We start from the raw sequence: 22,619 nt of genomic DNA, 5'->3' as shown, positions 1-22,619 counted from the left end.
CTCCTCACGTGACTTAAGACAGCCTTGAGAGATGGCCCTGACCATGCACACGAGGACACAGGGGCCCCGCTCAGCTGAGGGATGGGCCCAGGGTCACAGGGCTCCTTGAGGCCAAGTCTGGACACTGGCCTCACATCTGTCCACCTCTCTGAACCGTGTCTTTGACTCAGGAACGCCCGGCACCTTCCCTAGTACCTAGAGCACAGGAGCCCCAGAGGAAGCGTCCCTCAAAGGGGAAGGAAGGAAGTGGGGAAGGAAGGAAGGAAGGGAGGGAGGGAGGAAGGAAGGAGGATTGCTTTGTTCTTCCCCATCAGGGTGGGGGCTGAGGCTTGCCACCTGAGAGCTGATGCCACCTGCCCAGGTATAAGCCAGGACGTGGGACATGAAAGAGGCGGCTCCTGGAGCACCCCAGGTGCGGAGCTCCGAGGGTGATACCTGGGCACAGGGGGTGGAAACCCGCTTCTGTGCACGGGGGGCCGGTGCGTTCTACATTAAACACACCTGCAGGAACATTATCCGACTACTGAGTGGGGGCGGGGGGTGTTTGTGTGTGCTGGTCCTGAGCCGAGTGACCAGCAAAGGCCAATGCTATGACAAGCACAACAAAGGGCCCCTCTCGCCCCGATTTCCACAGCCCCGCTTTTATACTGGCCCTTGAGTGTGGAGGACCCTGCCTGAAGAACAGCCCGGAGAGGTGCCATCCCTTGGGTGGCCCTCAGTTGGCCAGACCCATGGGGCAGGATGGATTTTCGGTATTTTTTTTAAAGACAGCTTCACGGAGGTATAACTGACGCAGAGTGAACAACCCACACGTTATTGAAAGCACATAATTAGATGCATCTGCATTATGTGTAGATGTTTGACATCACCCCCACAACCAACAAGGTCAGAATGGGCTCTGAGCCGGGTCCCCAACACTGGTCGGTCACCGTGCACCTCTGCCGGTGGGCAACAGAAACAGCCGCGGATAACAGGCACCGAGTGCCTACTGAGATCCAGGCGCTTTGCACTTTACATGTGTCCGCTGAGGGAGGAAGTTAGGGAACCCTGAGTGCCAGGTGACTCAAGTCCCAGTCCCAGGTCTGCCCCTTCCCCTGGGTGTGGCTCGGGTACCTTCCTCTACCACTCTGTGCCTGTCCCTCCCCAGCGGGTCACGGGCATGTGCAGCTCACAGGTGTTGTGGAGAAGAGTCCAAGGGGGAACATCCGCCTGGAGAACCCAGGACAGTCCCTGGCTCGTGGTGAGTGCTTCCTGTGTCAGAGGAAGATGATGCAGATGTTGATTTTTTAAAATAGAAAGTGAAGTGACTCATCCAAGGCCAGTGAGATGACTGGCCGAAGCAGGCTTCCACCCAGGCCGTCTGGGCTCCTAACCAACCCCGATGCTGTCCTCTCCAGGACATGGGAAGCTCAGAGCCCAATGCGACCAGGGGCCCTCGCCTCTGGGGCTGCAGACCTGCCGGCCGATGCCCAGACTGGCCAGGCAACGGTGGGAGCAAGTCACGTGGGCAGGCTGCTCTCGGCAGGCTCAGCTGAGCCCAACCCTCCCTTCTGACAGTCTGCGCCTCACAGACACAGCTGGCGAGTCTTGGCTGGGACCGGGAACACCCGAGACCCATGTCTGGGCTGCTCTCCTCCCACACCTCCCCGGAGGCTTCCTGCATCTTCGAGGCCCAGGGGTCTCAGCCCCCAGCAAAGCAGCCAGTTAGGATTTCGGCTCTGCAGGGCCTAGTGGGATGTGCAGGCAGAAACCACCTCCCGCCCTGAATTTCCCACAGTGGGACAGAGAGCGATCCTCGTGGTCCTCCCAAGTGATGGTTAACAGGGTGGGAAAAGGCTGCTGCATCTAACAGAGGTGGACCCTGGAGGCTGGCGGCCCTCCAGCTGGTCAAGGAAGGGCATGGCGGAGTTTCGGGTGGAGAGAAACTGGCGCAGCTGGCCCCACGAGAGCATGGCCATGTTCATCAGCAGCACTGTGGGTCAGGCTCTGGGCTCACGGTCCTGGGGGCACCGTTCTCCCTTCTTACAGATGGGGAAACTGAGGCTTGCAGGGACCCGCAACTTTGTCGAACTTCACCAGAGGCTTCCCTGTGTTTGTGTAGTTAGAATTTGAATCCAGGTTTCCATGACATTGATCCGAACACACAACCACTGAGCGAACCCCCCACACGCTTCTCTGCAGAGAAGCCAGCAATATGCAGGACTAAGCAACATTTTTGTGCTCACTGCCTGCCAGGGACTGGGGCAGAGGCTCACATTGTCCCAACTCGTTCCCAACAATTCCAGGAAGAACGAACCTCGTTCACAGAGGTATTACCGGAGGCTCGTAGGGCTAGGGTGGCCAAGCAGGATGTGGACACAGGGGGCACTGGCTCCCGCACGACACCCTGTAGCTCTAGCTCGAAGTGAGGTGCCCTAGGGAGGCAGGAGGGCCCTGGGCTGCGTGTTAGCTTCCTGGGCCTGCTGTCCCAAAGCACCATACGCTTCGTGGCTTATGACACAAATTCAGTCTCTTCTAGTTCTGGAGGCCAGAGTCCTAAGTACGTTTCCTGGGCCTGAACCCACATGTCCTGGGCTCCTGCTGGGGGTTCCGGGGGAGAAGCTCTGTCCTTGACTTTTTCAGCTTCCAGGAGCTGCTTGCATTCCTTGGCCTGTGGCCCCTTCCTCCACCTTCCAACCCGGCAGGCAGCATAGGGCCTGCAAATCTCTGTCTCTGACTGTGAACTTCTGCTTCCAGCATCCTATTTTCCCTCTCTGACCCTCTGGCCTCCCTCTCACAAGGACCCTTGTGGTTAACCTGGGCCCACCCAGATAACCCAGGATAATCTCCTTAACTTAATCACACCTGTAAAGCCCCTTCTGCCATACACAGTGATGTATTCACAGTTCCGGAGATGGAGCTGTGGGCATCGCTGGGGCCACTATTCATAGTCTGCCACAGGCTGGGACTGTCGTGCGCCCTCCCCACCAGCCCCCCAGGGCCGAGACCAGGCAGGAAGGAGTTGAGCTGGACAAGGCAGACTGAGGGTGTCCTGAATCCAGCAGAAAGGCCCGAGGGGGGCACGGCGTGGGCTGGGGAGACCTAAGGCACAGGGCCCGCACGCTTCCAGTCCGGGCCTGGCTCCAGGTGGGGCCACATCCACAGGCTCGTTCCTCGAAGAGCAGAACTGCTTTTAAGTTCTAAAAATACCACCCCATTGCTAAACAAATGCCGGGGCTCTTGGGAAATAAAGCAACAACATGAAAGGCCTGGCGAGGGGTGCCCGGAGATTCTGATCTGCAAGCAGATCAGGGCAGCTCCCTCCGCCAGAGCAGCCAAAGGCATTTCCGAAGTCCTCTCGGAACTCAAGGCCAAGGTCAGGCTCTGGACGGGGGCCAGTGCCTGGGGCTGAAGGTATGGGGTGGGAGGGAACTCTGGAGAAAGGAAGTAAACAAACACTTGTGGGGGCCCTGGAGGGGTGGCTTCTCATGCCACCCTCCTTCTATCCTCCAAATTGTCCTGCAGAGGTGTTTTTATGTCCCTCGTCCTGATGGTACATGGAAGCTCTGGGAGGTGAAATGACTTGTCTCACGTCACACAGCAGTAAGATCTGGGATTCCAACCAGGCCCATCTGACTCTTCGACCAGTATCCTTTCCACTTGACCCAAACCACCACCAGGTTTTCACACTGGAACTTGACCGACATCCTTGGTCTGCTGTCCCCGGCAGGAGCGGTTGAAAGTGCGAGTCCTTAGGACCCCAGCCTGGGTCTGGATCCGGGCTCCACCCAGCTGGAGACACACTCACCTCTCTGTGCTTCTGTTTCCTCATCTGCAAAGGGGACCCAGTGAAAGCGCCTGCCTCACGTTGTGAGAGCTCAATGCATCAATTCAGGTGGAGTATTTGGGCTGGAACGGTGCCACACCCGAGGAAGCCCCGTTCACACCACCCCGGCCCTCCGAAACCTCCACCCACCACCGTCTGTCCTCTGGGGAGCGCTCCCTCCAGCCGTATTCCCAGTAGAAGTCAGCAACAGCCTTACTTAACTTTAATTTTTTTTTAATCCTCACCTGAGAATACATTCATTGACTTTAAAGAGATAGAAGGGGGAGGAAGAGGGGAGGGAGAGAGAGAGAGAAATATTGATTGACTGTCTCCTTTATACACCCTGACTGGGAATCGAACCTGCAGCCTTTTAGTGTACGTGACAATCCTCCAACCGAGCCACCCCAGCAGGGCTTACTTGATTTTGCACTGATACAAAAGGAAGGAGGAGAGGGCCCAGGCCCCCTGACAGCACAGAAAATCCACAAGCCCACGCAGGCCCATCTTCAGAGCAGCTTTTAGCTGCAAAACCGCCAGTGAACCAGTCAGCAAACAGCAGGGGACTGCTCACCTCCCACCTGCCCCAAGCTGGCTGAGGGGCCTCTGGGGGAGCAAGGGGGACAGGTACACGGGTCAGAGGGTCTCCAGGCCCATGGCATTCCTGAGCACAGACCCACACTTCTCTTTCCTGCCTGCTCGTTCCAAACCAAACACACTTAAAATCAGGTTCACTATCAGATAACCAGTTACTGCGTGCTTAGCCTGTCTTAGTGCTTTGTCCTGTAGGCCTTACGTACTCAATCTCATTAACGAGCCCCAAGAATTGGAAGGCACTACACCCATTTCACCGATGAGGAAGCTGGAGCTGAGAGAGGTTAAGTAATTTGCCCAAAGCCACACAGCAGTGAAGTGGCTAAGCTGGGACTTGCAAGGTCTGCCTGATGCTTTTGCCCTGGGAGGCCCCAGTGGACCGGCCCCAGTTGCCCAGGGTCCTGGTCAGCCCTTGAGGCTCCGGGCTCTGCTGCCACTCCCAGCCCAGGCCCTGGTCCCACACCCTCAGGGGGCTGATGCAAGTGAGCACCCAGTGATTCACCCACTCATTCTTCCAGCACAGCTCACAGGAGGCCACAGTATTTCAGCCGCATGCTGGCCATCAGGGACAAAATAGAAATACGCCAAAATAGAAATTCTCTGCCCTCCTGCGGCCGACAGCAAACACCTAAGAGCCCAAACACAGAAAACAAAAACTGTGAAACAGGCTCTGAAGCGAAGGATTGGGGCTGATATCGAGAGTAACTAGCGACAGGGGGGTGGGCCACAAGGCAGGTCTCCTTGGCAGAGGAAGCTCCGAGGGCCTCTCTGGGCAGGTGACATTTGAGCTGAGACCACGAAGGTCGAAGGATGAGGAACAGGGGAAAGCTGGGAAAGAAGATGATGAGTGGCCTTAGGGTGTCTGAGGAACACAAAGGACCGAGTGACTGCCAGGGAGGCGGGTGCCCCTGCACCTCTCTCCCAGCCTCCCCTGTGCAGGGCCCTGGGGTGCCAAGGGCCCAAACCTTCCCATGATGGATGCCTCCTTCCTGCAAATGGCACATCTTTGGGAAGGTCAGCCCTTCCTCCGGGGACTGGGAGAAGTTGGCAGGAGGCAGAGCTGCCAGGGCAGCCGGCTGGCTCAGAGGAAGCCCCCAGACCAAGCCTGGCTGGTGAGCAGCCGCCGGGGCAGCATCTCCCTGGCTGATCTCACGCCTTTTGGAGGGCGCTGTCTACGAAGCACGTGGCTACTTCTCCCCACCCCACGGTGGCATGGTCAGCGAGTCTCCATCTCTCTCTGAACCTCAGAGGGGAGGCTGGGAGGGGACCTGGGAGTTTTCTCATGCCCTTTCCATTCCTGGGGCACCCATAGCAGACCAGGCCCTGACTCAGGCACACAGAGAAGGGACCCAGGCAGCAGAAAGGAAGGTGTGAGTCACTGCACTTGCTAATCTGGGTGGAGGGGGGTGCATGGGAGTAAGACAGAGGGATGGCGGGGGGAGGGAGGAGAAGAGGTTTCCAAGGAAAGGGGGAGAAAAGCCCGCGCAGTGACCGCACGTCAAAGGCACTGGACGCTGCAGGGCACCGAGGAGCGAAACCCAGAGGCTGAGCCAGTTCTGCCGTCAGAGAGACTGGGAACCGGCGCAGGTCCTCTGGTCGGCTCACGCACCTACAGGGGCTGGGCAGAGGCGGCTGCAGGCGGCGCGTGAGCTCCGGCTTTATAAAGGGGTGGCTCTGGCTGGCCGGAGGCAGACTGGGTCCAGGGTGGCCAGACCTGCTTGTTTTCTAAAAGAAGGTAAACATCCACACTCTGCAGGTTCTGACTTTTAAATGATGGCAACAAACTCAAAGGTTAAACGGCTCCGGTGGGCACGTCTGAGAGTCACCAGTTTTACAGCCTGGAACAAAAAAGGTAAATAAAATAGGTGATGGCACCTGAGATGCCCCCGGGCGCTTGGGCTGGGCAGGAGAGGACTTCCGGAAAGAGGGGGCTCCCGCACAGAATGCTGAAGGTGGGAAACAGGAGCAAGTCAGAGGCACAGCTGGAGAAAAGACGCCTCCCGCCAGGCCCCCACAGCAAGGTGCCTACTTTCTTCCCTGTGCAATGGTGCAGGCTGGCTCCTGCCTCTTTCTGACTGTGCAGGTATGGGGACAGAGGGACAGCCTGGGAAGATTGTCCCCAGCCCTCCTGGTCTGAGGGAATTGGAAGGGGGGCAGTAGACCTCAGTCGGACTCTGCAGGGCACCTCCTGGAAAAGTCACAAGGGCTCCTTGGGTGGAGGTCTCCTGGGCTGTCAAACAGGACAGGCAGGGAGGGTCACGCCTTATATCAGGAATGTGCCCCGAGGCACATCAGGGAGCTCAGGTCTCGCCTTAGAGACACACCACCCTCTCTTCCCGCCCCTCCCTTCCGCCCAGCCAGCTATGCCCCCTGAGGCCAAGTGTGTGAGGCCCATGCTCACACTTCCACTAAGAACTCAGCCTCCTCCTGCTGCCCATGGAGAACCACCCGTACTGCTAAGTGCTGCTGGTGGCCTTGGTGGCCCACGGCCTGCTCTACGCTGGGACTGAAGCATGGCACGGTGGGCAAGAAGGTGCCTAGAATGAGGGTGTCACTTTAGTCCTGGGGGCCGCCTGTGTCCAGTTAGTCTCCTCAATCCCCTTCTCAGGCGGCTGCCATTACTATCCCCACTCTGCAGACAAGTCAACTGGTTCTCACAGGGGCTGAGGGACTGGCCCAAGGGCCTGCAGATAAGATGCATCAGAGGCAGGGTTTGAACCTGGTGCTCACGAGCCCAGCTCCCCCACAGTATCGCCTCCATTGACGCTGAGAGAAGACCCAATGACAAGAGATGGATGACATTCCATGGCCAGTAAGGCAGGGGGAAAAAAACGAGCAAAACCTAAAAGATCGTGCAACCGTATCTTCCCAAGAACAAAAATGAATATTCCCAGGTGGCTCTGAGTCATGAAGAAATGCTAACCTAGCTCATCTCGGCCTGGCTGGGAAGGCGGGGCGCATGGGGCTCTGGGGAAGCTGCCGTCCCAGATGATGAAAGGGAACCACAGCTGTACCGGCACCTGGAACCGGGCCTTGGCAAACATCTGTGGAGGTGCTGGTGGAAAGTGTGGCAGGAGGAGGAACAGCGACTGTCAGCCAGGTCTCGTGCAGGCATCCCAGGAGCCCCTGCGAGGGGAGGCGGTCTTGCGTGTGGCCTGCAGCCAGGCCTTCCTGGCACCCCCTCCCTCCTCCTCCCCAGGGCCGGACCCAGCTCAGCAGCCACAGAGCAGAGCTGCTCATCCGACCCCACCCAGGCCAAGGGCGGTCCTTGTGAACTATGCAATCCCCAGGCAAGTGAGCTCTGCCCCCCAAACATGTACCAGTCAGAAAAGGGACACCAACGATATGATCCATGCAGCCCCACGTCCGACCCGCATGTAGCCCGGAGCTACTGGACTTTTCCGGCAGCAGGAAACCCCGTGCCTAGGACAGCAATGCCGAGTGTGGCCGCCTGTTTTTAACGGCGCTTCCCTCCAGCAGGGCCGGGCCAGGCAGGGCTGCTGGGAAAGGAAGCCCAGTGCCTCTGGGAACTCTGCTTGGGAATGTGGTCCCCCAGAGGAAGGGGAGCTCCCCCCCACCCCCCAACCAGGGCATGGAGGAAGCCAAAAGGGGGAGGAGGAGGAGATGGGGGTGATGCAGCAGGCTCTCTGGGCAAGGGGCCTGAGGCCAAACGTGGAGGAAATGGGCCCTGCCTGCAGCTCACGCTGCCTCTGGAGGGGGATCCACCTGCTCTTCCTCCCCTCTTCTCCTGCCCAGGCTGCACTGCTCCCGCTGCATCAGCTGTTTCAGCTGCTTCGGCTCTACAGCTGCAAACCAGCTTTCTGAACCCCAATCTGATCCTGTCCCTCCCAGTCTGAAGCCTGCACTGGCTCCCTAGTGCCCTCAGGCTGCAGAGGGAGTGGCCCTGCACCAGGTGCCCAAGCCCATTCCTGCAAGCTGTCCTGTCAGCAAGTCCTGTGGCCTCCCCAACTTGGCGTGCTGCTACAGCCTCCCAAGGTCCACCAACCCCCCAACCCCAGGCTACTCCCAATTCAGGAGCCAGAGGGGCTCCTTCAAAATGCAAATCAGATCCAGTCGCTTCCCTGCTTAAAGCCAGCGCAACCTGCCTTGTGTGCAATAAAATCTAAACTCCTCACTCCTCCACACGAAACTGCCCGTCATCTCATCCCCATCTTCCTCCTCGTCCTTCACCCTCCAGAGCTGCAGTGGCTTTCTCTCGTCCCCCTGCCTGGAAAGCTCACGCTGCCTCCCTCCTGTCAGCCCTGGGTGAAAGGTCCCTGCTTCAGAGAGGCCTTCTCCAGCCACTGCATGCAAAGGAGCGCCCCTCCCCACCTGCCGTCTCCTGTGTTACCCCATTTTAATCCTTATGGCGAGTGTGCTATCTTACCTTGTTCTTGTCTGTTCACTAATTTATTATGTGCTTCCCCCTCTCAACTGCCGGGCTGGGAGGAGCCTACAGGGCTTGTTCTGCTCTCTATGATATCTCAGCGGCGAGCCCTGGGCGGGCACGCGGCCAGGGGTCTGTCGATATTTCTGGAATGAATGTCTGTTTTTGTTTCTGATGCCTGACAGTGTCCGCTACTGGGCATGTGATTAAACGAAACAGAGAAACGCAGGGCAGCAGCTGCCCACTGAGGACCCACTAAGGCAAAGTCCTTCAGGCCCAATGTCCCCCAAGCCAGCCTCTGGGATGGTGGCCAGCTGGGGCCCCCTCAGAGTCCCTCCACCCCCAGCACAGACGATCCCTTTTCTTAGATTCTAAGTTGAGCTCTACTTTCCTGAAGTGACATTAAAATAAGACGAGGACAGGTCATCTATGCCCTTGAGGTGCCAGTCAAAGAGGGACAGGGCACCGTGCGGGAGCCCCACCTCTGCCGCATGAGGAGGCTCTGCGTGCTCCGCTGGAACCACGCCGACCAGCGGCACCGCCTGGAACAGGCCGACCGAGCGAGAAAAGCTGCAGGTCAGCACTTTCTGGGGCTTGCTCCTTTAGAATTAAAATATTCATAAAGAGAACGGATATCACCGTACCCAAGTTTCCTATCTGCAAACGAGGACGGACACCTGTTCCAGCGCTTGGCCAGCGCGCCGGCAACCTGCCCCACACCTGCGTTATGCACACGCGGGGCCAGAGCGGGAAGACAAGCACTGGGACTGTGGACTGCAGCCAGTCCTGAGACCACCACATGCTCCTCAGCCTGCTACTCACGGGCTTTGCTCTGCGTTGCCACTGAGGTAATGACACCACCTAACACTCCTTTTTCTGGAGTACAAAGGCTCCCTGCTGCCTTCACCAGGCAAAAGCAACCTTCTGGCCTTCTGCTCTGATGATCAAGGACAAGATGCCCGGCTCCCACCACGGGGCCAGGGGCTCCCTCCACAGTGCTCCAACCAGGAAGCCACGGGGGCCCGTGAGGGCTGGCATTACTAACTGGGACTTCGGTTTCCTGAGTCGGCACCTGCACGTCCCATGCCAGGCCGGTGGGCCCCAGGAAGATGTCTTTAGAAATCCGGACGGGGGGGATCTGGCATTGTGCTGCCAGCCCTCCCTGCCATTACACGGTCACCTGCTTCTGGCTGGCCCTGTGACCACTGCCCCTTCAAGGTCTCAGGGTACCTGGCCTCAGAGGGGACAAGTGGGGAGCCCCTGTCCCATCCACCCCAAGCCTGCCCACCTCCACGGAATGGCTCATTTTAAGGGCTCAGAGGAACTTCACATGTCGGCAGACAGGTGGTTGGCCTTTATGGCGTGTAATGGTTAAGAGTGCAGGGTCCGAAGCCAGAATGGATGGGCCAGAGTGACAATCCTGGCCCCACCGCCAACCAGCCGTGTGTCCCCTGCAAGTTCCCTCCATCCCTGAGACTCAGTTACCCCATTTGTAAAGCTGGAGTGGTCACAGAACCCACCTCACAGGCTGGCTGCGAGGACCAGACGGAACCCTGCGTGCAGAGAGCTGAATGTCCACTCCGCCAGGGGACGGCCTCTCTCTGAGACCTCGGCTGGCTGACCAGGATGAGTCCCTTCTCACAGGCACTTCCCTTCTCACTTTGCCAACTGAGAGAGTTGCCCTGGATGGGACAGCACACCTGGGCTGGGGGTGGGTCCCTAGTCTGAGCGACCTTGACTGCTGCCCCTTTTCCACCCTGAAATTCTCAAGATGCCATCAAGAGGGGACTTGCTCTTTAGGCCAAGCACAGCCAGGCTGGAGGAGCACAACTCACACCCAGGCTCATGGACATAGCCCGAGGGTCTGGTCAGGTCACGAGCAGGGCCTGAAATCCAGAGGGTGTGCAGCTCGGGGCTGCACCCCGGAGATGCTGCCACACACAGGTGCCAGGGGTCAGTGGGCTGAGGGTCAGCAGGGCTGTGTCCAAGGTGGCGGGGGCGCCTTTTCTCAATCTGGCTTCATGCCTCTTTCTCACTGGCACAGGTTCCATACAGTGGGAGTCCATTAACACCTAACAATATGCATTTGCAACCCACAGCTTAGCGACCAGACTGTATCTTTTGAACTAAAATCTTTTATGTGCAGAAATGTTCTCCTGGGTCAAGGTTCCATGAAAATACAGAGATCTGTGTTAGGGACAGCGGCCATAAGAAGGGAGGACCCCCCCCCCCCCCCCCCCCCCCCCCGTGAGCAGTCGGCATTGGGAGTTAGGACACAGGTCTAGAGCTCAGCTCCTAGCTCAGCTGGGGCATGTCTATCCAACCCCCCCCCCCCCCCCCGCCCCAACTCCCACCAGGGCCTGGCCTCCAGCTCCTGGCTACAGTCCCCTCTCTCCTGGGGAAGCTGGTGTGCCCCCAGATCTCCCAGCCCCATTGCTTTTAGCCCCAAAAGCTATACTCTTCTGGGAGGTCCAGCCAGAAAACAGCCCTGCTGTGGCAGGACTGGCCGGGGGCCCTCACCACACCCCTGCTCTTGCCAGCCCCTCTCAACCCTGGGTCCACCCAGGGCCACCCCAGCCCACTTTGACCCAGAAGGAATTGAGTCTGCGTATCTGCAGTCACCTGAACTATGGGAAAGGAGGAAAGAGGTGCTCTTTCCTTCTCCGCTGATGCTGTCACCCAGCTCGCACCCTGGCAGGCCCAGGGCGCCCCAGTGACTCAGAGGCGCGGGAGCACGACCCCTTCCACGAGCAGGCAGAGGTCAGTGCTCAGGACAGCACCAACAGGTCACGTAATCGGCAAAGCCAGGCTGAGGGACGCCGCCCAAGCACAGGGACCGCCTGGAATCTGCGGGGTGTGGGCCCTGCCTCTGCTCTTCCCCCACTTCCTGAGCCCCTACTGGGTGCCAGCCCTAAGGGCCTGGCACGCACTGTGCCTCGCTCAGCCCGTGCCCCAGCCTTGCATACTCGGCGGCAGCAGGAACGGGACAGTCAGACACGCAGGGACAATAGCCTTCAGACCTGACCTCAAGGTGCCCCCAACCTTAAAATGCTGAGTGGAGAGCCACCCTGAGGAAGTGACAGTCCCCAAGTCTCCGTGTTGTTCTCCAGCCTTTCCTTCCCCTCGGGGCCCTTGTTCTGAGGGCCCTGCCACGTGGAGGGCCCAGGGCCAAACACTAAGTGGGACAGAGATGGGCTAAGAGCCCCAGGAGGCCTCCGGGGACCTGGCGGGGATCAGGGACACTGACAGGTCCCAGGTCACCCCCTCCTTTGGGTTCCTGCTAAAGAGCTCTTTCCTTGGGCACCATGACCTGCAGGCAAGGCCCGAACCAGAATGATTCTTCTAGATCTTCATGCCTCAGAGCCTGTGGGCGAGCACCTTCTCTAGAGTTCAGGGGCTGCCAAGGTCAGTGGGCTGAGGGCCACCCGGTTGGGCACTGGGGGGAAGGTTCTGAGGCTTCTATCTGGGCTGCAGTGAGTGTGGCGGCCCCACAGCTGGTATGACCCGGTGACAGTACCACTTCTGTAGTCAGTTGACAGCATTCGCTCCTCCACACCCCCCTCTTTAGGCTCCCCCCCAAACCCTGAGCATGCTCCTCGTGGGACATTAGGAAGGGGCTCGTGAGAACACTCAGCCCCTGCCTCCCATTTTCCAGGTGAAGCCTGCAGAGGTTGGTGGCATCGCTGCTGGAGAGCCCAGGACTCCTGACTTCCTGCTCATCGTGCCCCACTGCCTCTGATTCACAGGCCCAGCCTGTCCCCAAGATCCACACCACAAATAATTCATCATTAAAAAAAAAAATGAACCACTTAAAGAGACAGCAGCAGGCTCCCCATGGGGCTGTGCAGGGTACTGGCTAAATCACACACGACCTCAAGCCAGGCCCGCCTTCCTTGGTTTAAATTCCACCTCCCAGCAAGCAGGTCACTTCTCTGTCCCTCAATCTTCTCATCCGGAGAACGGGGAGGATTATGAGATAATTCATGGGCTTTATAGCCCATGCATTCCTGGCCCATAAAAATATTCATTAAATACATACAAATTATATTAATTACATGTACATTAGATAAATATTAATTTTTAAAATATTATGGCGCCATTGGGGTTTAACTCCAATCTTTTCCCTGCCATTGTACCTGGCCCCAAGCTGAATTGGAACACTCCTTTCCAAACCAGTCTGAGTTTTAAGCTCAGTGCCAAAACCCGCCTCTCTCTCTCTTCCTTCTGTGCCTCATGTCCGGCTCCGGCAGGAAGGCTTGTCCAGCTCGCCTGGTTGTTAGCAGCTTCCGTCTCAGCCACTGGCCAGTCCATGTGGTGGGAGCTATTTAAAGAGCTGGGCTGGAAGCCCAGGCCACAGCCCATGTGGCCTCAGAACTTGCTGATCTGCCTGTTTCTGGAGTATGAGCCCAGGAGCCCTGGGTACTGGGGCCCTGGCAGGACAGGGCTCTGCCCCGACTCTGCCCACGTGGGGCCTGTGGGGTACTGAAATGTTCCCTGCTCCAAAACGCCCCATCTCCACCTAACCCACCTTATCCCCTTTTTAAAAAAAAGGGTTTGTGGATAATAAATGACATACAATACATTGGAGATCTTTAACATTTACCATTTGGTATGACACACCCCTGTAAAACCATCACCCCAAAAGTTCCTCCTTCCCTGCGTAAGCCATGCTCCAGCCCCTGCCCATCTCCAGGCAACCACTGGTCTTTCTGACCCTGCAGGTTAGCTTTCATTTTCTAGACTCTCACGGAAATGGAATCAGACAGGATGTACCTTTTCTTTCTGCGCTCCCACTCAGCGCCACTACCCTGGGATCCACCGTGTTGCATGTCATCAACAGTTCGCTGTTTCACTGCTGAGTGGGGTTCCCTGAGGACGCACTAGTTTGCTGGTCCATTCATCTGCTCACGCACACCGGGCTGCTTCCAGATCTGGGCTATGGCAAAGGAAGCTGCTGCGACCTTTCGTGCACAAGTGTGCGTTTCCAGTGTGAGTGAACACCTAGGCGTGGACAGCTGGGCCCTGTGTTATCCCACCGGAACCTTGCTATGTCCCCAAAGAACTTACAACGTTCTAACACATACGATTTGATTTTTACTGTGCTCATTGCTTACTGTTGGCCTTCTCCCTCCCCGCTGTGGCAGACGGTATTTTTGCAAAGATCAACACAACAGTATCTTCTCTACCACATGCTTTTTACAGGATGGAGACTGGCTGACCTTGTGGCCGGCCTGTCACCAACGGAATGCAGCAGAAGTGACCCTAAGTGATATCTAAGACCACGAAGCCTTGCAGCGTGCACCCTGGTTTTGTGGAACCCTCTCGGGGGGCGGGGGGGGGGGGGCCCTGAGCCTCCATGCAGGAGGTCTGACTACCACGTTGGGCTGACCATGAATGGGTGCTCTGGTCCCAGCAGAGCCCAGACGTCCCACCAAGGCAGCAGACACGTGAGGAAGCTGTCTTGAACTTCTCAGCAGAACACCACTGTGAGACCCTCTCCACCCCCACTGCTAACACACAGAACTGAAGAACCGCCCTGCGGAGCCCTGCCAAGCCACCAACATACAAAATCAGCGGACATAAGGAAAACGGTGGTTGGTTTTAAAAAAAATGCCACTAAGATTTGGGGGCAGTCTGTCACACAGCAATAGCCACTGGCATATCCTTCTAAAATGTAAGACCCACATTTGTCTAGTTTGCTCACCCTAAGTCCCCTAAGAACGATAATGGGACTTCAAGAAATGTTTGCTAAATGAATGAGTGAGTGGTATTCTAGGTAGGGTTCCATTAACACTGACGTGATTTCTACTGAACAAAACGAGTACTGGAGCAGGAACAGGAACCTGTGTATGGCGTATGGGACTTCAAATTCAAACACTGTGGCCTGCATGCTGCATGATCCTCCTGGAGCCTCAGTTTCCCCAACTGTAAAGTCAGGCTAACCCCACCTACACTGTGGGGATGAATCTCCACCCTTCCTGGGAAGGGAGTGGGGAGTAATTATAAGCAGAGGCTCAAGGTCTGCAGCCCAAGCTCCCACCTTCGGCCCCTGTGGCAGCAGAGACCACAGGGGTAGGGAGGGAACAGGGTGGCGGGGACAGGGAGAGGAAACCTGTGGCTCACGAAACCAAGACCAGCCTCAAAGCCTGTATTCCCGGGGACAACTTCCAGAGCCAAGACTGAGAGGGAATCCACTATTCCTGGGAACTCGGGCCACTAAATGGCACCCGAGAACCCTGTGCTTCCGAATCCAGATCTTTTCCTCTTCCTCCTCTTCTTCCCAGTTCACGTCCTTTGTAAAAGCCACGACTACCCCCTTGACCTCAAAATTCTTGGCTAATTATTTGTCAGGGGCAGAGGTTTAGAAACCAGATTCCCTGGGGATCAAATCTTGGCTTCAACAACCACTGGCCGGGAGACCTTAGAAAAATCCTAACCTCCCTTACCCCCATTTTGAAGATGGGGAAACTGAGGCTAATGAACACTAGCCAGCTAACCAGGGTTGCTGGGAGGGTCAATGAGCGCATACACGCCAGGCAATGAGGCGAGTGAGTGCCCAGCTCAGTCCAAGTGCTAAATAAACAGCAACTGAGATGATTACTGCTCAACAGTGATTCACTGTGTTCACACCTCAGTCATCCTGACCACAAAATGGGTGGGTGAGATTTTTCTGAATAGGGAAGAGAGCTGGGCTCTGCCACATGCTTCCAAAACAAGTGTCAGATATGTGTGGGGTGGGTCCTGCTGGGTGCCTGTGCATTTTCAAACCAACCAGTCTTTCAGTTTTTCTCAGGATACATGGAAGATTTCGATAATCAGAACATTAATACATAGTGAAATTTACTAAGAACTGCACCCAAAGCATTGAAGGAGAGGCTGGCAGGGAGCCTGTTTGGGAGGCTGTGAAGGGTTTCTGGCCCTGGCAGGCGGGAAGGGTGACAAAGAGGGGCTGGGGGAGGGGACTGGACCAGCTGCCTTTCTAACTCATAGAGTCAAGGTCTCAGTATTAAAAACCCCAGATAACGATGAGAAGAGAGGCCATTAGTCATTCAGGTATAACACCTATACAAAGTCCATCCCCGAAGGCCCCAGAGCAGAAGAGGCCCCTGCTGAGGTCTGAACCTGGAACTGCCGGGTAATCCGGGTGCACTCACAGCCCGTTTCACAGGCCCGTGAGCATTCACCAAGCTAACGTGAGAAAAGGGATAAAAAGTCCTGGCTGTCACCACTATCATCGGGGGCCCAGGAGGAAAAACCACCTCCCTGATCATACTCTGATGCCACCTGCCCTTTTCACCATGTGAGTATTTGCACGGCGGGAGCCAAAGAAGGGGTGGGCGGCGTGCCGACACCTTTGAAACCCCAGCAGCGGCACCAAACGGAGTCAGTGGTCACTGTGTTTCTCCCCCGTGCACTTGCAGTAGGAGAAAAGGGCGGAGTCTTGCCTACAAATAGCCTTGGTGAAGCAGTGCGAGCGATTTGTTCTATTAACGTTCCATCTCCAAGCACACGTCTTTTAATCAAATGTGACGTGCACTTAAATCTCTTTTGCTGCACAGCGAAGAACCGTGACTGTGTCGAGGAAAAACCCTTGTGTAGCCGAGTTGCCTGCTAAACTAGCCACTTTTCCAAAGGAAACCATTTGCCCTTGATGGGCTGACTAACACACACACTTTGGTGCCTGCGCACTACCGAACTAAGTTAACAAACGGGGGAAGTAAGCCTGCCACTTCTTAGGAAAAGAGCTGACGGTATTTGCTGCCAATGATAAAACTCGAGTTTTGAGCAAAAATGAGAATTCTGGCGCACCTGACCTGCCACTCTGACTGTAACAACTTTTTAAGGCTTCGAGACTTTACGGGTAATGAAATGTGTCCACATCGGGAAGAACTTCATCGCGCAGTGAGCCAATGTTTCCCAAGTGATCAACGTGAAGTGTTAAAAAAAATCCTATGTGCGTGCAAAAATCCATTCGAACTGCAAATCAGACCAGTGGCTTTGACGACTGTGACCTATCACAGAAACAAGGTTTCAGATGCTACACTGTAGCAAAGCTCTGAAGGAGTTTCCATTTGGCAAGTTGCAGTGTGGCATCGAAGAAAATTACCCACAATTACCTAATAAGGCAGTTAATATACTCCTCCCTTTTCCAACGGCGCATGTGTGATGCCGGAGTTCCAACCAAGGACACAAATCACAGCAGCCTGACTGGAGGAGCGAGGAGAACTCAGCAGTCTTTTGTGAAACCAGACGTTAAAAAGTTTGCACAAAAACATAAACAATGTTTCCCTTCTCACTTAAATCTTTTTGTTGGGGAAAAACATTCTTACTTTTCATTAAAAATACTTTTATATATTCACGTGCAATGAGGTTATTGTTATTTTAAAATAAATTATTAAAGATTCAGACGTTTTTTCCATTTTAATTTCTAAAACTGTAACTAACAACAGATCCAAACCATATAAACCAAGGCTCTTTGGGTCCTCAGTTCTGCAAGAGTTGAACACGGCCCGGAGACCAGAGAATGGGAGAACCTCTGTCCTGAGAAAAACAAACCCATCCGCAGACACAGGTCTTTAGTGCGTGTTATGTAACAGCAGACACGACAAGAAAAATGTGCAAACGAATGTCCAACAACAGGGAAGCGGCTACATAAATTACGGTGTCTCCATTTGGAAGAACATTATGTAGTCATTAAAAATTATGTTTTCCAAGAGCATTTATTGTTGTGGGAAAATGCCCAACACACTCGACACGCCATTAAGTGATTAAAAGAGGGAAGAAGTGCATTTTCACAATCATTTCTCCAGTGCCCTGATGCGCGGAGAAATCAGTGAAACCTAGGAGGGTCCGGGGAGACCAACGGACACCCCAACAGAGCCTTAGGGGCTACGATCTCACCACGTGTGGATCTGGGGTCGCGCAGGGACTAGGGTACATTTACACACACGTGTGCGAGCATGTGCCATAACACCATTCTTTCCTAAACAATCACCCGTTGCTTCTGCCTGGAAACTCACAGGGAGATCAAAACCCTAAAGCAAACATTCCCGGACTCACCCCCACAGACGCAAAGGAACCTTCTAAACCCATTTTCCCCAAAATAGATTCTTCGAGTTGTTTTGATGTTGGAACCAGGGGCTGATATTTCGGGTGTGTGAGTTCCTGCTCCTCCAAAGAACGGGGGCAGGCGGGTGTGGACCTGCCAGAAGTCTCTGGGGGGCTTTGCGTGTTTCCGCTACAGGGACACTGGTTGTTAACAAGTGTCACCCAACATCTGCTGCTGACTTGGCTTGTGCGTTTATTCCCGTTCTCCTCATTACGGGCACATAAATCCCTCTTCATGCCCCAGCCTCCTTCTGCCCACGTCTGTCTGCGATTTACTCACCGTGTGCTGTGGCTGGGGAGGAAGCACCCTATTTACGACTGCAGGATGCCAGGCAGGACGCTCCGGCGGCTGGAGGTGCCCACGGGACTGCTTTTCAGGAACCCGGCTTACCTTGAGCTCGGATGGGCTCAGGGGCGCTCAGGTCTGGGCCACCCCCAATGGGAGGCAGGAGACCTAACCTCCGAGCAGATCCGAGCAGGTCTGCCAAGCCCCCTCTCCTGTGATCATCGCCAAGTAATTGCACTAATGTTCTGGGCACAGGGCCCAGCACTTTACATCTCATTTAATCCTTACAACAACCCTCCGAAGTAGCTACTATTATTAGCCCCAATAAGAAAAACAAGTATGGTTATTGTTACCCTCAGTAAGGAAACTATGGTTCAGAGAGGCTAAGGAATTTGCCCAAGGTCACACAGCTAATAAGTGGTAAAGCTGGGATTCAAGCCCAGATCTGATTTAGGCGTCTACTGCCCTGTTATCAAGCTGTAATAGTGTCCCGTCTCTCTCATCCAGGCTGGCTTCATCCCCAGAGGGAAGATGTGGTGTGTCGGTCCAGCAGAAAAAATTTCTAAAAAAGTTCTATAAACATGGCCAAGTAACTTAACCTCCCTGAGCCTCGTTCAGGTGGCTCCATCTGTAAAAGGGGGTTTGACCCCCCAGTAGCATTGGGGTAAGTGGTAGGTCAAGTGCTTAGAACAGTGCTGGCACACAGTAGGTGCTCAATAAAGCTTTCTTTTAATGAACACTGGCGAGTCCTCACTGATGAGATTCCTGTTCCCACAAAGGAGCCGCCCCGTCAGGCGGATCTCGGGGTCCCCGGGGAGACTTTTGGTGGTGGACAAGAGAGTCACAGCGCAGTTTGGGAGAAACGCCTACACAGCTCTGTGCCCCGCGGGCCGCGCCTCACGCCGACAGCCAGCTTGCCCCGCAGGGGCGATCACTGCAACGTTCCCTTTGCAGACGTCACCCCGTGTAATTCACCATGACTGTCTGATCACTCGGACCAGAGAAGTGAGGTGTGGGGAGGGCAGGCTGCCTGTCCCAGGAGCTGGGGAGCAGGGTAACTGAGCCTCTGCCCACCCCTGTGTCCGTTCCTTTGGGTCTGGAAACAGCTGAGAGGTTTTTCTACTCCCCACAGGTCCAGAGGACAGATACGGGGAGAATGCTTTCCCAGGCCGAGGACCTGGAGGGCAGGCTTCTCCGTCCCTCTAGTGAATGCTGGCAAAGGTGGTCGAGGCGGCTGCTTCCCGGGGCAGCCCCGACTCTCCACAGCTGCACAAAGCTTAGTGAGAACGAAGGACCTTAGCTCGCTAGGCCAGGGCCCTGAGGCTCTTCCTCAGGGGCTCCTGGGATGGGGTCCCATCCTGGGAAGGGAAGGGATGTTCAGAGGCTCCTGGGAACGTGGGGGTGGGGGTGGGAGGCTCCCACAGATCAGCCTAGACGGCTGGCCAGCTGCCTAGAGAAAGCACGCATGCTTGGCACCAGGGCTTCCCAACCCTAACCCAGACCACCTGCCCACCATGGCCTGGAGAGACCACCCACGACGCTGCCTCCGTGACCCCGCTGAAACAAAACCCTGACAGAAACGGGTCTCCCTGCCTGTGAGAGTAATTTGTTTCACTGGAAAGAACTCAGGTGTAAAGAGTGCTGTAACACCTGGGTAAGGTTCATACTCAGAGACGATTTCCCAGACATCCTGGGGGACGGTCAGTGGCCACTGGACAGCCAGCCAGCCTGCTTAGCCAGGGTGTGAGTGTTTGCTGCTCATGTCTCACCTCTGGTCGAGAAGCCCGCTATGGCAGAGCCGACAAACTGTCCAGCAAAATCCACTCTCCCCTCCTCCCAGTTAGACTGGCAACCTGGGCAGGAATGCCGAGCTGGGAACGACATTGCCCAGCACTCCCTGAAGCCAGGCCCGGTCACATGCCCAAGCTGTTGCCAGAGGGGTCTCGGGCCCTCCATTTAGGCTCTTCCCCTGCGTCTCTCACAGGCCGGGGGAGCAAGGCCCACCACCCCGAAATGGTCCTCGGATGGTTACAGAAGACAGAGACAGACAGATTCTTTAAGTCCCTCCATGTTGGAGTTGCTGCTACAGCAGCCACCAATCAATCCAAGTAATTAGCCTGCTTTGGCTTCAAAAATAAAGTCTCCAGAGTATTTATCATTCTAGTAAATGGTAGTGGAAAGCAGGTGGCCAGGTTTTAATTGCCTCCCTGCCGCCCCCCACCCCTCCAGGAGGAACAGACACTCGGGGAAGGTGGACAATCGCGGCAGACCCCAGAGCTGACTCTCTGTCCACGGCCTGGTGCTGGATGGACATCTCTGAGCACTGTCCCGGGTGGCCTCCAGCCTTTCTCAAAGGACCTTCTGAGGCCCCTCCCCCACGGCCCAGAGCGTGGGCAGGTGGCTCCCAGACAGATGGGGATGAGGCTGCCACTATCCCAGCCAGCTTCCCGGAAAGCAGGCTGCACGTGCGGGCCCACTGGCTTCCTTGCTTTCTGCAGCAGTTTCTGGTTATGGGCTCGTGGTCCGTTGTGGCAAGAGACCACCCGGACACCTAGGCCACATTCCCTCCCCATGCGCCCACCAGGGCCAGAGGCTGCCCTTCTCCAAGGGGATCTCCAAACAACTCGAGAAGAGGACCAGGCCCCACTCCTGACAGAGCCCACCATGGTACACACGAGTGAAGGGCAGGGGCCAACGCGTCCTCCAGCAGAGAGCCCAGCATAGGCACACTGCCTGGTGAGGGACCCCCAGGGTTCTGGGAGAGGAGACGCAGCTGCCAGCTGGCACCCTGGTTCAGCAAAGTTGCCCAACCACCTGCCGTGAGGGAGAACAGTGGTGGCCACACGGGAGACGACTTATGTGCCTGACCCTGCAAGAGGCAGCTTTCCATCCTGAAACGGGCGCGGCAGCCTCAGCTGGGATCTAGGCGCTGGGACGCCCTGCACCCATGTCACTCCCTGCACGCAGGCTGGAGCCCGGCTGCCAGAGCCTGCGTGGCCCTGGCCGAAACCTGAGCCCCGGGCAAGGGGAGGGAGGGGCTCTGCTGACTCATCACTCACCCTGCAAGGCTTCTTTGGCTCTGGCTAGCTCCTGCTCCTTCTGGGCCAGTTGGACCCTGAGCTCGGTGGCTGAGAGGACCTCAGAGGACTTGCCACCCTGCGACTCCTCCAGGTCCTTCGTCAGCATCTCCTTCATCTGCCGGAGAAGGTGGACTTCCTCCTGGAGCCGAGACACTTCTTCCCGCAGGAGCACTAGGGGAGAAGGGCACACGGTTAGAGGAAGGGGACGCTGGCTGACACCTGCTCCCTTCTTCTGGGGACAGTTCTAAGGTGCTTTGGCTTTTCCTGTTTGCTCTGCCTTCAGGGCCTTTCCTACGTGCAAAAAGAAAACCCCCAAAGCCCAGCCTACTTCACAGAGCCCCAGGTCCGGTCCTGGGCCCACCCCCACCTGCAGAGCGCCCCTGGTGGGACCCCATAGCCCACCATGCTCTCTAGGGCTCCACAGCTGGTATTACTGCCCCAGAGCATCCATGCTCATGACCCGACAGTCTTCCCGTCCCAAAGGGAGGAGCCAGAGTGGACGGAAGAGCAGGCGGGAGTTGGCATCAGGGCCCCGAGCCAGCAGCATGCTCAGGTGAGCTATACATGCACGGGCTTATTTAATCCTCCCCGAACCCCCTGAGGCAAGTATGGTCCTAACCCCCGTTTCACAGATTAGGAAGTGGAGGCTTGGAAAGATTAAGCAGCTCCATGAGGCCATAGTTAGTAGGTAGCAGAGCCTGGGCCCCCTACCCCCCGAGTCTGACATTTGGGAAACACCCTGAAAGACACACTCAACACGTCTCAGAAAACACATGGCCCTCAGGGGCCCCAAAGGAACAGGATGTCGGCATCTCTATGTGTCTGTGCAGGAAAGCGGATTCTGATGAACGGTTCCCACGGCGACACTGTGGGCAGAGGTTTCTGCGCAACTTAAATTAGACCCGATGCTACCTACATGAGCGCGCAGAATGAGACCAAGGAGAACGCGGTATCCCTCAGGCCCCGGGGGGCCTCAGATGGTACCCAGCAGGTACACCTTTGTCCCACAGGAGGCGTAAGCCAGCTCAGTCCTGCAGGCTGATTGACACCTGGACATACGGACACGGACACACCGACAGGTCTGCTCCTCTGAGCAACAGCAGACGCCAGGCCGCAGAGGGTGCTGGGAGCAGGGGAGTGGCTCCCGAGGGGAGGTACCCACTGCAACACCAAACGTTAAGAGAGCACCGGCACCTCAGGGATTAAAGGTTTGGAAGTGCTCGTCATAGCAGGCGTGGGGGGCTCACCTCTGCAGGCACCACTAAACCCACCCATTGCTCCGTCCCTCTCCCGCCACGCTCGTCCCTCTCTCTGCAACACGCCAAACTCTTTCCTGCACCTGGAACACACTTTCCCTGTTCT

General features: G+C 56.3%; 1 protein-coding gene across 8 annotated transcripts in view; it reads right to left on the bottom strand.

Annotated features, from left to right (window-relative positions):
* KAZN (kazrin, periplakin interacting protein) overlaps nt 1-22,619 on the bottom strand; it is a 386,173-nt gene that overhangs the window by 73,691 nt on the left and 289,863 nt on the right. For all 8 annotated transcript variants that reach the window (XM_053920000.2, XM_045190540.3, XM_045190539.2 and 5 more), the window contains one exon: nt 21,237-21,428. In XM_053920000.2, the coding sequence (XP_053775975.1) occupies nt 21,237-21,428 (192 nt within the window). The remainder of the gene's footprint in view (nt 1-21,236; nt 21,429-22,619) is intronic.

The sequence above is a fragment of the Desmodus rotundus genome, chromosome 3, assembly GCF_022682495.2.
Source record: "Desmodus rotundus isolate HL8 chromosome 3, HLdesRot8A.1, whole genome shotgun sequence".
In the NCBI taxonomy this organism is placed as follows: domain Eukaryota; kingdom Metazoa; phylum Chordata; class Mammalia; order Chiroptera; family Phyllostomidae; genus Desmodus; species Desmodus rotundus.
Note: the sequence above shows the minus strand (reverse complement) of the source record. Positions and strands in the feature narration are given on the sequence as shown.